The 16,230-nt window shown below is 36.9% G+C and overlaps 1 protein-coding gene and 1 long non-coding RNA gene across 2 annotated transcripts in view; one reads left to right on the forward strand and one right to left on the reverse strand.

The window, feature by feature from the left end:
- Positions 1-16,230, forward strand: part of Scn9a (sodium voltage-gated channel alpha subunit 9) — an 86,259-nt gene that overhangs the window by 25,055 nt on the left and 44,974 nt on the right. The window contains exons 10-16 of the mRNA XM_051184563.1: positions 1,156-1,443; positions 3,811-4,182; positions 8,410-8,539; positions 9,811-10,049; positions 11,626-11,799; positions 12,513-12,869; positions 14,560-15,036. Of these exons, the coding sequence (XP_051040520.1) occupies positions 1,156-1,443; positions 3,811-4,182; positions 8,410-8,539; positions 9,811-10,049; positions 11,626-11,799; positions 12,513-12,869; positions 14,560-15,036 (2,037 nt within the window). The remainder of the gene's footprint in view (positions 1-1,155; positions 1,444-3,810; positions 4,183-8,409; positions 8,540-9,810; positions 10,050-11,625; positions 11,800-12,512; positions 12,870-14,559; positions 15,037-16,230) is intronic.
- LOC127222467 (uncharacterized) overlaps positions 1-16,230 on the reverse strand; it is a 101,905-nt gene that overhangs the window by 1,834 nt on the left and 83,841 nt on the right. The gene's annotated exons all lie outside the window — the stretch shown is intronic.

The raw sequence follows: 16,230 nt of genomic DNA on the forward strand, positions 1-16,230 counted from the left end.
AAATGTTACACAGCTACACAAATGACCTGGAGAAGTATTACCACAATTCCTTTCTGAGAGTAAGATTGCAGGTACTTTTCTACTTTCCCTTTACATCTTATTTGTCCATCTTTTCTCTAGTTTCCTTAAGTAATTTTCCTTCAGTCTTCAGAATTTTATACATTATACAATGAAATATTCATATCCACTCATACGCACTCACCTCACTCTTCCCTCCTCTAACTCTCCTAGCGCACCCCTTTCAATTTCATGGTTTTTTGTTCTTTATAACCCACTATGTCTGATTAATGGCACCCATAGGTACATGATTATGGGGCCATACCTTCGACCACAGGAAAATACCAATAGCCATACACACCAAGAAAAAATGATTCTCCCTGTCCCAGATACTATCTGGGCACTGAGTTTCTTATTGTCAGTATTTAGACCAATCGTGCATTTCTGTATCAATTGTTTCCCACTGAAAAATAAGCCCCTATGACCAAGGCTGAGGACAGCCCAGGTATATGGATATAAACATAAATATTTAGAAGACAACTCAGCAATATATCATCTAGTAAAATAACTTGGGGGAAGTCATAACTCGAGGGTAGAACCTAGTACTGTTATTCTATTTTTAAAACACATTTTCCCCAGTGAGATGATATAGGTACTTTTACCCTGGTACAACTCAGTTTTGAGATCTCACCAAACTCTTATGATAAGAATCATTGATGTTACACTTTATCTTGACACACTATTTCCTTAATAACTTATTTTCATTTTCTGATGTGCCGCTCTCAATAAGCTATAGGGTGCCTGATTCCATTCGTGACACTGAGTTGCTTGCCTGATCTGCAAACTCATTATCTTAGCACACAATTTATGTGAGTTTTATATTGAGAAGGTACCTGTAAAACTTCAACACAGAATATTACAATTTGCTTAATTATGAGGAAGTTCACAACAAGTAAGAGTTGAATTTCAAAGATATGAACTGTTATAATGTGTGGGAGTAAGAGAATATGCTTCATATGCTGGCTGGTCATAATGCAACAAAACATAGGTCACTTCAAGGACAAGAGTTGTAACTGTATGCACAGGCTGGGTAACCTTTGGCTTATTTTTGCAAGATTTGGAAATTACTTAAATGCTGTGGTTATCTTGGTCTAACAGGCCATCGCTGCAGCTGCTGCTGAGTACACTAGTATTGGACGGAGCAGGATGATGGGTCTCTCGGAGAGTTCTTCAGAAACCTCCAGGCTAAGCTCAAAGAGTGCCAAGGAGAGAAGAAACAGAAGGAAGAAAAAGAACCAGAAGAAAATCTCCAGTGGCGAGGAAAAGGGAGATGATGAGAAAATGTCTAAGTCAGAGTCAGAGGAAAGCATCCGAAAGAAAAGTTTCCATCTCGGTGTGGAAGGACATCATCGCACCCGGGAGAAGAGGCTGTCCACACCTAACCAGGTACTGCTGGCGCTACCTGGTGAGGCTTCCTAGCCAAAAGGCAGCACAGGGTTTAACTCAGGAGGCAGGGCCCAGGAGAAAAAGGGGGCTTCACCACCATGTTTTACCTAAAACACTACCTTTGGATGGGCATTTACAGAAAGAAGGGAGATGTGTATTTTTTTTTCTAGTTTGTTGCCATTTTTATAAACTGCTATTGTTTCAGAATTGCCATACCTTTCATAGTTGTATTTAGTCAATGTTTTTGTACCTCATTGTGATAAAAGCAAGGGGAGTTGAGGAGGGAAGGAAGGAAGGAGAGAAGGAAGGAGGAAAGGAAAGAAGGAAGGGAGAGAGAAGGAAGGAAGGAAGGAAGGAAAGAAGGGAGGGAGAGAAGGAGGGAGGGAAGGAAGGAAGGAAAGAAGGAAGGAAGGAAAGAAGGCCATCTTATTCTAGTGCCTCTACCTTCTTCAGCTCTGTAGACCAGCATGAACCAAAGCAACAGGCAACTAGTTTAGAATTTTGCCAATACCTATGGCATCCTCCACTTCAAGCACAGACACTTTTGGTAGGCTAATAAATGAATTCCTCACCTGTGGATTTTCCCTCTCATTGTCTTGTGTTTTACCCTGAAACCTCCACACCCAGGTTCCCCTGCCAACCCTTAGATGAGCCATGGCTCCAGAGCTACTTAACATTTATACATTACTCAGCCCCACAGGGTTGGGTCACTCTATTAAATAAACACTGAAGATCAGGAGTCGCATCTTAGGCAGATTGACATTGCCTTTGGCTTCACCTCAGCTTCCTCCACGTTCTTGGACTCCTTGTTTCCCTAACTGGGATGTCCACTATTACCTGAGGACTCTCACTCCTCCCCTGCCTCTATTATGTAGTACACATTTTTAAAATTTAATTGTATTTCATTTCTTTTTCCAAGACTGGCCTCAAGCTCTCTATTTAGTACAGGGATTATAGTTATTGGTCACCATGCCCAGTGCAATGCTGGGATTTGAACCAAAGACCTTATGCATACTAGGCAAGCATACTACCAACTTAGCTGTGTCCCCAACACAGTCTGCTTCTTACTGATAATTTTCATCATTAATTTTGCCTGTCAAGCAGCACCTCCTCTTCCCCTATTTTGCCCAAGCACGCCACCCTCATAATCCTACACACCTTCCTCTGTCCTATGCATCCCCCTATCTGATATTCCATGCAAGGCCCAGGACTGCTGCCATTGGCATCTTTGCCACAGATTGAAGTTTACAGCTTCTGAGCTTCTGTTACTTAGGTGTGAGGCACAGAAATAAAAGAAAGTCAATCCTTGTCTGCCAACACCGAACAATCTAGGAGAGATAGCTAAAGTCATCCTGATACTAATACAAGGAAAGACAAGAGGGAGACCAGGCTTGTTCTAAGGCAAAGACCTTGTCATACTCATTTTCCATTGTTCCCATTCCCTGCCACTTGTCTTTAATATAGTAAGCACTAATGTTTATTGAATTCAGGACTTGTAAATTACCTGCCCTCGATTTTCATTTATGGAAACAGTTTACCCTGGATAGATGTAACCTGTATGGTTTTTCCGCCTGCCGCCGCTGGTCTTGTCCCGCCGCCACGCCACCAGCCCCAAATACTACACAGAGACTCTGTATTTGATATTATCCTGTTGGCCAGTTACTAGTTTCTTATCGGCTAGCTCTATCTTAATTATTAACCCATTTCTGCTTTCTTTATACTCTCCATCTTGGCTCCTCCTTACTACTTTCTATTTCCTCCTTGTCTTCTAGTCCCTCCTATCTTCCTTTCCTATTGGCCAACAGTGTTTTATTATTAACCAGTATGAGAAACATATACAGAATGACATCTCCCATCAGATTGGAGTCATATGCAGATGACAATTTCCCATTTTCCCTTAGGAGCACCCCCAACCCTGGCCTTCAGTCTATAAACTGATGTATGTCTTCCTGAGACATTATGGTAGATGAGTTTTAGTATTAGAACCACACAGGTACTTTTCCAGCTTCTGGGTATGGCTTCTTCTAATTATTGCAGTCTTTATTTGCTAGAATTGGTCTTTTTGTTGATTTGCTTTTCTTTTAAATATGGTTTCTTTTAAGAAAACACATGGTTCCTGAGAAGCAGAAAGGGGATGGGATGGAGGTTGGACGGGGGAACGGGAGGATGGGAGGGTGCAGGAACTGAGACTGACATGTAAAACAAGCTTGTTTCAAATTTAAATTAAAAAATTAGCGGAAAAAAAAAAAGAAAGAAAAAGAAAACAAAGCATCACTGGCCTCATGCTAAAGATTTAATTGTAATTTGACTAAGCCTGCTCTTATTTGTAGGAGCTCCAGCAGACACTTTCTGTCTTGTTTTTTCCAGTCACCACTCAGCATTCGAGGCTCCTTGTTTTCTGCAAGGCGCAGCAGCAGAACGAGTCTCTTCAGTTTCAAGGGTCGAGGAAGAGATCTAGGATCTGAGACCGAATTCGCTGATGATGAGCATAGTATTTTTGGAGACAATGAGAGCAGACGGGGTTCACTATTTGTGCCTCACAGACCCCGGGAGCGACGGAGCAGCAACATCAGCCAGGCCAGTAGGTCCCCCCAAATGCTGTCAGTGAACGGGAAGATGCACAGTGCTGTGGACTGCAATGGCGTGGTGTCGCTTGTCGATGGACCCTCAGCCCTCATGGTCCCCAATGGACAGCTTCTTCCAGAGGTGATAATAGATAAGGCAACTTCCGACGACAGCGTAAGGATGTTTTCCATAGCTCAGGCATGGCTGGACTCTTGAGTCCTGCATCAGTCAGTGTCTCTGCTGAGGGGAAGTGGGGGGGTGGGGGGTGGGGATTGCTCTCTAGCCTGTGAATGGCTCTGCATTTGGTGACATATTCTCTGTGTACACATGGCTTTAATGCACAGCTCAGTTCCCATGTTGTGTTTTAATCAGCTCATTCAATGACATTTTATGTCATTGAAAGATGGCTCAGTGAATAAGGCTTCTAAACTTGTATACCATTTAGAATTTCTGTACTTCATTCCTCTAGACAAATGAAACATATCACTTTGATTTAAACTATAGATTTCTGAAGTCCATTAATAGAAAATATCTGAAACAAGTAAGCATAAATTTTAAAAAGTAGCTATTCTCGCATAACAATTCCCCGTGTCTTGGAATCATTGAACCCTTAAAAAATGTCTCATTAGACTTGAATATCAGGTTTTTCTGGTTCCTGGAGTTTCCAGAATACATATTTACCACACTGATTATATTATGCTGCATTACTTAATGTAAGCAGGAGATGTTAACCCAGCGATTTTCCATCATATGTTATGCATCTATATATTTGTATTAGCAAACTGTGTAGTATTTGAAGTGAGAATAAAGTTCCATCAAAGTCATAGCCACACACACATTTCAGTTTGGAAAAAAAATGCATGTGCTCTGGGGTAACTCTGCAATGTCTATGCTTGCATGAGGCAGCTTAAGCTTTTCTGTTAAACTTGCTTTTTTCTTATGAAGTAGCATGTTACATTTCTATGAAATGACACTTAAGCTTTATATTTCAATGTTTATAACCTGTAAAACATTATGCAATTCATGTCATATTTGTAGGTGATTTAACAATTCTTTCCTTGTTTTATTTAAATTTGAAACAAGGTTCTTTAACATATCAATCCCAGTTCCCTCACCCTCCCATCCTTCCCTATTATCCCCAACAAACCCCAGCCAATCCTCTTTCTGCTCCCTAGGGATGGTGAGGCCTTCTATGGGGGTGTCTTCAAAGTTTGTCAAATCATTTAGGGCAGGGCCTAGGCCCTCCCCCATATGTCTAGGCTGAGAAAGTATCCCTTTATGTGGGATGGACTCCCAAAATTCATCATATACTAGGGATAAATACTGATCTATTACTAGAGGTCCTATAGATTACCCAGTCCTCCTAATACCCACATTCAGGGGATCTGGGTCAGTCCTATGCTGGTTTTCCAGCTATCAGACTGGGGTGCATGAGCTCCCCTTTGTTCAGATCAGCTGTTTCTGTGGGTTTCCCCAGCCTGGTCTTGACTCCTTTATTCATCACTCCTCCCTCTCTGTAACTGAATTCCAGGAGTTCGGCTAGAGTTTAGCTGTGGGTATCTGCTTCTGCTTCCATAAGCTTACATAAAGGCTCTAGGATGGAATATAAGGTAGTCATCAATCTCATTATCTTGGAAGAGCATTAAAGTTAGCCTCTCCACTATTGCTTAGATTGTTAGTTGGGCTCATCCTTGTAGATGTCTGGACATTTCCCTAGTGCCAGATTTCTCCTTAAATCTATAATGGCTCCCTCTATTATGATATCTCTTTTCTTGTTCTCCTCTATTCTTTCCCTGTTTCAATCTTCCTGTTCCCTCATGCCTACTTCTCCCCTTCTCCCTTCTCTTTCTTCTAACTCCCTCTTCCCTGCCCCCATGTTCCCAATATGCTCCGGAAATCTTGTTCCTTTGCCTTCTCCAGAGGACCATGTATGTCTCTCTTAGGGTCCTTGTTTCCCAGCTTTTCTGGTAGTATGAAATGTAGCCTGGTAATCCTTTGCTCTATGTCTAAAATCCATATATGAATGAGTACTTACCATGTTTGTCATTTTGTGACTGAGTTACCTCACGCAAGATGGTTTCTTTTAGTTCCATCTATTTCCCTGCAAATTTCAGGATTCCATTGTGTTTTTCTGCTGAGTAGTATTTCATTGTGTAAATGTACCACATTTTCTCCATCCATTCTTCAGTTGAGGGGCACCTAGGTTGCTTCCAAGTTCTGGCTATTACAAATAATGCTGCTATGAACATAGTTGAACAGATGTCCTTTTTGTATGAATGTGCACCTTTTGGGTATATGCCTAAGAAAGGAATTATTGGATCTTGAGGTAGATTAATTCCCACTTTCCTGAGGAACTGCCATACTGATTTCCAAAGTGAACCCCACTTTTTAATTGGATTATTTGGTGTTTTGGTGACTAGCTTCTTGAATTCTCCATATATTTTAGAAATCAGCCCTCTGTCAGCTGTGGGATTGATGAAGTTCATTTCCCATTCTATGGGTTGCTGTTTTGTCTTGTTGACTGTGTCCTTTGCCTTACAGAAGCTTCTCAGGTTCAGGAGGTCCCATTTATTAATTGTTGATCTCAGTGTCTGTACTACTGGTATTATATTCAGGAAGCAGTCTCCTGTACCAATTCATTCAAGGGTACCTCCCACTTTCTCTTCTAAGAGGTTCAGTATGGCTGGATTTATGTTCAGGTCTTTGATCCATCTGGACTTAAGTTTTGTGCATGGTGATAGATATGGATCTATCTACAGTCTTCTACAAGTCAACATTCAGTTATGCCAGCACCAATTCTTTTTCCCATTGTATAATTTTAGCTGCTTTGTAGAAAATCAGGTGTTCAAAGGTGTGTGGGTTAATATCAGGGTTTTCAATTTGATTCCATTTGTCTACCTGTCTATTTTTTTGCCAATACCAAGCTGTTTTCAGGACTATAGGCCTATAATAGAGTTTGAAGTCAGGGATGGTGATGCCCCAGGAAGTTCCTTTATTGAACAGGGTTGTTTTGGCTATCCTGGATCTTTTGTTTTTCCATATAAACTTAAGGATTGTTCTTTCTAGGTCTATGAAAAATTGTGCTGGGATTTTGATGGAGATTGCATTGAATCTGTCTATTTCTTTTGACAAGATTGCCACTTTTATTATGTTGATCCTTCCTATCCAAGAGCATGGAAGATCTTTCCATTTTCTGGTATCTTCTGGTATATGTGATCATTTTAGAAGTCTCACATAATGCACAGTTTACATGTACACATCTGTTATTGCATGATAAATAATAAAATCTGTACACTATAGACATGCCTACATGAGAAAGAATTTGTATAGTCAAATTCTTTTTTATTTTAGGGGAAAAGAGAGTATAGCAGAGAAAAGACAGCATTATATGCCCATAAACATATATACAAATGTGATTGTGCATACATGCCTATGTTTTGATATGCATGTATGCATACTGTATTCACTTTTGCATCCTGATATGATTATATGAATCATTAACATATATGTATATATGTTAATACATGTGTGTTGGTAAAGTATCTACTATCACATGGCACATACATGCTACTACCTGGCAGCTGTAGGATTGTATAATTATATATATATATATATATATACATATATATATATATATATATATTACTTTAGAAGTCCAGTGTAGTATTTTTATTTGTTTGTTTTTAAGTCAGCTGGCATGTTTGAAAAACAAGCATTTTTCACTCAATATGAATATGACTGGCATGCCTCAGTTCATATTACTGCATGTTGATGTTCTTTAGAGCTGCAAATTTTAGACTGTGGTCACCTCTTTGAGATAGAGCCTGTAGTCTCAATGTTGCTACCATTGCCATCAGTGTTAAATATCTTTTTCAAACTGAGTCACTTAACACTATCTACACAAAGTGTTATAAAGTATTCTTTCAGCTCTAAGAAAAAAATTTTAAATAAGTTTCCATTAATGTTGGCACCACAATAAACAATGGGAATAATAATTACTGAAATTAGAGTATTTGCTACTACCCCTGTTCACAGACCTCTATAACTCTTTTTTGGTTGTTTTTATGTATGGTTTTCCCTTGGTAAATATATATATATTTCCCTTGGTAAATATAGACAGAGAAAAATTTACAGTGCTATAATGAGAACAGTTATTCTTAACCCTGAAACAAGAATATAAAGCAAGACCTTTTGCTATATGCATTTTACTAATTATGGAGGTATTAAATAACCTTCCTCTTGCATATAACTAGTGTATAGCAGAGTCATCATTTGAATTTAGTAATCTAATCTCTACTTTTAAATATTCATTACAGCTACCCAAGCCAGATATTATTTCTACCTATGCTACATTAAATTATGTTCTCAAGACTAAAACAGTCACCTTTTTATCTCTTTCAGGGAACAACCAATCATATGCGCAAAAAAAGACTCTCCAGTTCTTACTTCCTGTCTGAGGACATGCTGAATGATCCTCATCTTAGGCAAAGAGCAATGAGCAGAGCAAGTATTCTAACCAACACTGTAGAAGGTATGTGATAAAAAAATTTAGCTTATGGTCTCTTAATAAAATGTATATAAACTATATTTCAACTTTAAAGATACTGGTGAAATTTATTAAGAACAACTCAAAGGATATTAAAGGTGAAAAGGAACAATAAAAAAGAAATGTTGATTTTATTAAAGAGAAGTTAAAAATCTCATGAACAAGTGAATTTGTATGCCATTGTACTCCATTAAACTTTTTTAATGTGTCTGTTCATTCAAATAAGGAATTACCTTTACTAATAAACATCACCAAAATTTATGTATACTTAAGTGTAGTGTAAGTATAATGTAATATGTAAAAATTTTAATAAACAGTAACCTTCATGCAAAAAATGGTATTTTGTCAATAGTAATGTAATGGGAGGTATCCCTCCCATTCTTCTTATTGGATAATGAATAAAGCCCTATTGGTCTATATGAAAGCAAGATAGGTGGGACTAGGAGAGTAGAGGATTCTTAGAAATGGTGGAAAGTCACGATGTGATCTCAGGAAAAGAGGACGTGAATCTGGCATTCTCGGTAAGATAAGACCTTGTAGAAATACATATATTAGTGATCATGGGATAATATTTAAGACAAAGCTAGCCAATAAGAAACTGGCCAACAGTTTCATAATTAACACAACATCTCTGTGTGTTATTTGGGGCTGATGCAGCACTGGGACCAGAATGGTGGGAAAGTGCTCCTAAAAGTAATGAAACCATGTATTGGAGAGGTGTGTGTGTGAACTTGTGTATGTGTGTATTTGTGGGTTGACAGTGAAAGTCTTTCTCTACTGCTCCTTGTATAATTGTGGGGATGACATCTTTCACTGATTCTCTAATTCAACCCAGATTAACTGACCAGCAAACCTAATGATTCTCTTGCCTCTACCTCCCAAGTGTTGGGGTTACAAGTATGAACCATAGTGCCTAGGTTTTTGCCTAGGTTCTAGGAGTCAGAATTCAGGTCCTCATGACATGTCAAGCCCTTGCCCTTCTGCGCCTTCTCTTGGTGCTGTACTAGTGTATACTTACCTGAGAGATGCCCATATGTCTTCATTTGGTCACTAATGCCTTCTGCTCCATCTCACCAACAAGTATCTGCTATAAGATTTTTACATAATCTTCTGGGCTTTCGAAGAAATAGCACTTTTACACAAAGATTAAACCACAACATTTGTTTAAATATTAGATTTTATTACTGATTTCTACTTGGAAGTGTATAAGCTATACCAATGAGTGATTTTGTGTATTTTGTTTTTGTTTTTCCCAGAACTTGAAGAGTCTAGACAAAAATGTCCACCATGGTGGTATAGATTTGCTCACACATTTTTAATCTGGAATTGCTCTCCATATTGGATAAAATTCAAAAAGTTCATCCATTTTATTGTAATGGATCCTTTTGTAGATCTTGCAATTACCATTTGCATAGTTCTGAACACATTATTCATGGCTATGGAGCACCACCCAATGACTGATGAATTCAAAAATGTTCTTGCAGTGGGGAACCTGGTGAGTTCTGTCCGCACAACCCTCTCCCTTTGGATGTCATCTTGCCATTTCCTTCTGGTTTTTAAACCTGTGGGCCTACTGCTAATTGTGCAGACATTGAATTTACCATATGAATTCAACTACAAATTCAAGCTTCTGATTGTATGTTATTTGAAGATACTTTTTCGGTAGTGTTGATTTCTATAAATAGCAGTACTACTTTCATGGGTGTTATTTCAGGAATTACAATGGCTTCTAACTGCAAAAATATCAGTCAGCACTTTAAAGTCCTAATTTTTTTTTAAAAAAAATACACTGCACTTTCTGACTGAATACATAATTGACATGATTTTAGGAACACAATGGATGTGTGTATCATTCTGAAATAGTGGTGGTGAGGTATCTAGAACTTTATAATTTCAATGATTTTAGTTTGATTCCAGATTAGTCTCCTATTAATTGGGACCTTAAACAAACATCCAGAGCTTTCTGCATTATATTTTTATTCTTTTCTTCTATCCTCATTGGCATAAGGCAGAAATGTGGGCTTCTAATGGAGACCTAGATTGTGGAAATCAGTGTCTTCTTTCTAAGTTTTCTGTAGCACATTACCTCAGATTTCCCACCTTGTCTCATGTACCACCACAATCCTAGAGTAGAGAGCTCCTGCTAATGTTTTCATGATTCTTTTTTTTAATCGCCTCACCGCTTGCCTCTGAGACATTTTTGTTCAACTAAATTCTTTTGAAGCAAAGTGTGTCACAAGGAGTCATAAGCAAAAATTTTTATGTTACATCTTTGAGCCTTTTGATACCTATGTCATAAATTAATTGTGTTTTAAAATACAATTTGTGAGTCGGTGTTTTACATATCTAACTTTATCTGCCCCATGTAGGTAAAATATTTTTCTTCTGCCCTTGTAAACCTTCAGAAATTGAGTCAACATGTTCTTATGACTCTATGAGTAGAAATAACAGTAAAGGCTGTATTAAGTTTTCTATATCTGAGTAGATATGTGATAGATAAATATATAATGAGATAATCAGATATATAAATAATAGATATTTAAGTAAATAGATAATTGGATACATAGATGATAGAGAGAAAATTAGATAAATGATAGAGGATAAATAATAGAGTATCAGATAGATGATTATAGATACAGATGTCAAATGATAGATAGTAGATGAATAAATGATAGGTAGATAACAGATAATAAAATAGATGGTAATAGATATGTGATTATAGAGAAAAAAGGAAGGAAGGAAAAAAGAAAGAAAGAAAAAAGAAAAATTAACAAAGAATCATTGGTCAATTGGAAAAAGTTTATATCTCTAGAATTTTAATATCCTTTTAAATGCTGTGTCTGATAATGAAAACTGACAAGATAACTAGAGCTTTTTCAGATTTTTTTATCTTTATATGAAAACTATAAGAAATTCATGCCTTGTGTACAGGAGGAAATGAGAAAATAGATACTTTTGAAGTATCTAGCACATTACATAGGATTTGGTCATTACTAAGTTAATAGACATTGTCACCATCAAGTTGACACCATCAAGTTTCTAATAACAGAAAAATGTTGTGTTTCATTTAGATATTTACAGGGATCTTCGCAGCTGAAATGGTACTAAAGTTAATAGCCATGGATCCCTATGAGTATTTTCAAGTAGGGTGGAATATTTTTGACAGCCTCATTGTAACATTAAGTTTGGTAGAGCTTTTCCTAGCAGATGTGGAAGGATTATCTGTCCTGCGGTCATTCAGATTGGTAAGTAGAAGCTAAAGATACTATTATATTCTATAATATAGGGATGTCAGGTTTGTTTGGGGCTTCCAATTTTTTGTTTGTTTTTGTTTTTAACTCTACAGCATTATTATTTGAAAACTTTAGAAGTTGAATCAAAGGCAATATCAAACCTAAAACTTAGCAAAATAAAGTCCATTCATTTACAATGGCACTTAGAGGGTTAGAAACCAATTTTAAATTAGGAACTTGAAATTATGTTCAGTTTTGTTTTAAGGTATACTCTAATATGATAGAAACACTTTTAATCTGATATATAATGATGTATTTCACAGTAAGAAGAGTATGATTTGCAGAAATTTATGCTTATCTCCATAGCTTTATGGGTTTAATAAGTAAAATTTAAATCATTGTCACCCAAACAACTATGTATTCTAAAATTATTAAAAGTGCTAGAATATAAAATTAAGCTTGAGTTACCAATTCTAAAAGAACACCTAATGCTCAAATAAGTTGTTTTCAAAATCCTCAACTAAAATTACAACACTTTTTTCATATTATGAATTGCCATTATTATGGTAATTATAAAACGACAGGAATACTAAAGACAGACAAAAGCAAAATATTGCCTTTCACTAGATAATAATAACACTGAGTGTGAATTATACTGTATGCTTAAAATCAAGAGTAGAAGCACTGGAAACTGTTGTATGAAGAATTCTAAACTTTGTTTTTAGCTGCGAGTCTTCAAGTTGGCAAAGTCCTGGCCCACACTGAATATGCTCATCAAGATCATCGGCAATTCGGTGGGCGCACTGGGAAACCTGACGCTTGTGTTGGCCATCATTGTCTTCATTTTTGCCGTAGTCGGCATGCAGCTGTTTGGAAAGAGCTACAAGGAGTGTGTCTGCAAAATCAATGAGGATTGCACGCTCCCACGCTGGCACATGAATGACTTCTTCCATTCCTTCCTGATTGTGTTCCGAGTGTTGTGTGGAGAGTGGATAGAGACCATGTGGGACTGCATGGAGGTCGCTGGCCAGACCATGTGTCTTATTGTTTACATGATGGTCATGGTGATTGGGAACCTCGTGGTATGTAATAGCTATAAATATATTTAAATTTTCTATTAAATTACTTTGCGATGTTATTTTTGTAATTTTAAAATTAACTTCTTTAAAGACAAAATATCTTTAACCTCCTTTGTTTGAAAACCTATGTTTACATTTTCCAAACTTTTTCCTAGAAAAAGTTTTACTTTATTTTCTCATTTTGATAGTTTTGTCATATGAATTACATCTGTGGTTTTCAAACTTCTTACAATATGAACTTACTTCAAATATGAAACTATGGCAGTAAATAATGCATGATTAAATAATGATCGCAAACTTATAAAATAAAGCAAATGAGAACATTGCTTATATATCCTTATATTCATAAAGCTAGCAACTTTGCAAAACTCAGAATCCTTGTCTCTGTATAGCCCTTGAGTTAGAAGGATTTTCAAATTTTATAATGGTTAAAAAGAATAAATGAATATTTTATGACATACGTACGTCATGTGAAAATCAACTTTAGTGTTCATACAAAGTTTTATAAAATCATGGATATATTCCCTCATTTATATTATTTCTGGGGTTGCATTCGTGATGAATGGTTAAAGAGAGGGTCTAATTTAAAATAGATCTTTGGAGTATACATCATTTATATTCCTAATAAAACACAAACATTTGTTCTTAATAAAATACTAAAAATACAACAGCTTTAAAGTACCTAGAAGTTCTTAGTAATTACCCAAATTGTTTTCTATGATTCTGTGTTAGCCAGACTTTGCAACAGACACCTGACAAAAATATTTAAAGAAAGAAAGATCTATTTGGGTTCTATTTTAGCAGTTACAGCCCACAATGGCAAAGAGGCCATGTGGAGTCTGACAGCTCACAGGATTTCAGCCAAGAAGCAGCAAGCACTTTTAAGCTGTCATCTTTCTCCTTTTTACCATTCAATAACATCCAGTCTCCTGAACTGTATGAAAATATGAGATAGATAATTAGGGCCTTGAAAAAATATGAGGTATATAATTTGGGCCTTGAAGACATTTGTATTTAATTGTTATTCAGTTATGCTCGTGACTCTCATGTAAAACTTTTAAAACAATTTACGTGTCCTGGGACCTCTGTGAAAAATCTTAACATCTGAAATTCACTTGGATGTTTAATTCAGAAAGGGAAAGGCAGAAAAGAGTTTGCTTTCAAAACAGACTTTGCTTCAAGGATACAAATAGCCCTGACCTTCATGGCCACTTCTACCAGGACCTATGTGATACTCAATAAAGGCAGCCAATATGTTTTACTGTCTTGAATGAATTATGTCCAGTGTGCTTAAATCTTGACCTGAATGATCAGCACAATGACAATAGTCTAATTTCCTCACACAGTTTGCTTCCCATGAATGTAAGTGGTAATCAGAGGTGAATGAAGAGAACCTTTGAGATTCATTAAAGGGAACTTGACTGACTCACATGCCAAAACAAAAACAAGCTGACAGATGGCATGAAGATGATGGTGGGGTCTGGTTCTCTGCTCCTCAATTAATCAAGAGTTGCTGACCCCTGCTGCCCTAGCCCCCATGTCTGTATGTGGAGAGAGTTCTTAGAAATACATGAAAAGGTGCTTCACCTTTTTGTTATTGTGGGTTTCTATTGTGACCTATATTTCTGAAAAGTATGCTTCTTTGTATCTCCTGTGTCCCTGTTTCTCCCCACCCCTATCTACCCTGATGTAGGTCCTGAACCTGTTTCTCGCTTTATTACTGAGCTCATTTAGTTCTGACAATCTTACAGCGATTGAAGAAGACACCGACGCAAACAACCTCCAGATTGCAGTGGCCAGAATTAAAAGAGGAATAAATTATGTAAAACGGACCATACGTGAACTTATCCTAAAATCATTTTCCAAAAAACCAAAGGTGTCCAAGGATACAAAACAAACAGTAGATCCAAACAGCAAAAAAGAAAACTATATCTCAAACCGTACACTTGCTGAGATGAGCAAAGACCACAATTTCCACAAAGAGAAGGATAAAATGAGTGGCTTTGGGAGCAGTATAGACAAAAGTTTTATGGATGAAAATGATTACCAGTCCTTCATTCATAATCCCAGCCTCACAGTGACAGTGCCAATTGCACCTGGGGAATCTGATTTGGAAAATATGAACACTGAAGAACTTAGTAGTGACTCAGATAGCGATTACAGCAAAGAGGTAAGGGCACTTTAAATAACAGTCTGTAGATGTCTAGTGTTCTCAGGTCTAACATTGGGTATGCTGAGAGAGAGAGAGAGTGATTGTGTGTATTATTTCAAACAGCTTGTGACCATTTGGATAATGTCTTCTCGCTCCATTTTTAATAATTTGTTTAATCCTGCTTAGCTAACATCTGATCTGCCCATCCTCCATCCCTTTCTTGTCATAGTCTTAGTCTACATCCTGTTGAATTCACTTGCCATCTAGATCACTCTTACCTTTACATTCACTACCTGCCAGTCCCAACTAGTCCTTCTGCCTACATTTCTCATCTACTCTGTATCAAAACTAATTTCACTTCAGTTCATTCCTACTCACGTGCTTCCCGTGATAGAGTCATCCATGGTTTTTAAAGTTTCCTAAAGTATGCACTACATGTAAAACTTCACCCTAGAGACTCAAGCAGCTTTGACCACCACTACTTTCTCCTTCTCTCCTGCAAAACCTTCCCTATACCAAGCAAATTTCCTTCTATGCCATAAGCATTTTCTACCTGTATCACTTTGCTTGAGATTTCCTTCAGTGGACAAATTCTGAATAAATGTTTAAAATTTGAATCTGAAATTCTTCTGTAAAGTCATTAGAACCTAAATCACACTTACGTGGTTGTATGCAAAGCTTTTCAAACACCTACCTGTTGAGCCCTTCCTAATCTCTGCTCTAGCTGACAGAAACACATCTAATTTTGAGTTCTATATAATTTTATGCCTCTCTTTGATTTATTATTTAGATTTAAATTTTCATTTCTTGACAAATTTGAGGATACATTAAATAGTACTGTGAGCTAAGAATAGAAATTTAAAAAGCACATTTGAGTCTTCTTTTCCCACCTCAGTCTACGTATGTCTAAGCAACTTAATGCATATGCTGAATTATATCTCATTTGTGTCAAATACAATAACCAAAATCCAAAACTAATTATTATTTGAAAATGATTGCCTGTGATATTTTCTGATTTTTCTACTTTAGTCATATTAGAAATTATTGGATAGATATTTATCAAGTATCTTCAATCTGTTTAAACCTATTAAGACTTACCTTCTATGAATTTATAGTCAATATGTTGAAAAGGTTATATGGAATAATAATAGGCAATTCATAGCCACATACATATATATGCACAAACATAGTCAACATATACATATATATGTC

This window comes from Phodopus roborovskii, unplaced genomic scaffold, assembly GCF_943737965.1.
Source record: "Phodopus roborovskii unplaced genomic scaffold, PHOROB, whole genome shotgun sequence".
NCBI classification, from domain to species: domain Eukaryota; kingdom Metazoa; phylum Chordata; class Mammalia; order Rodentia; family Cricetidae; genus Phodopus; species Phodopus roborovskii.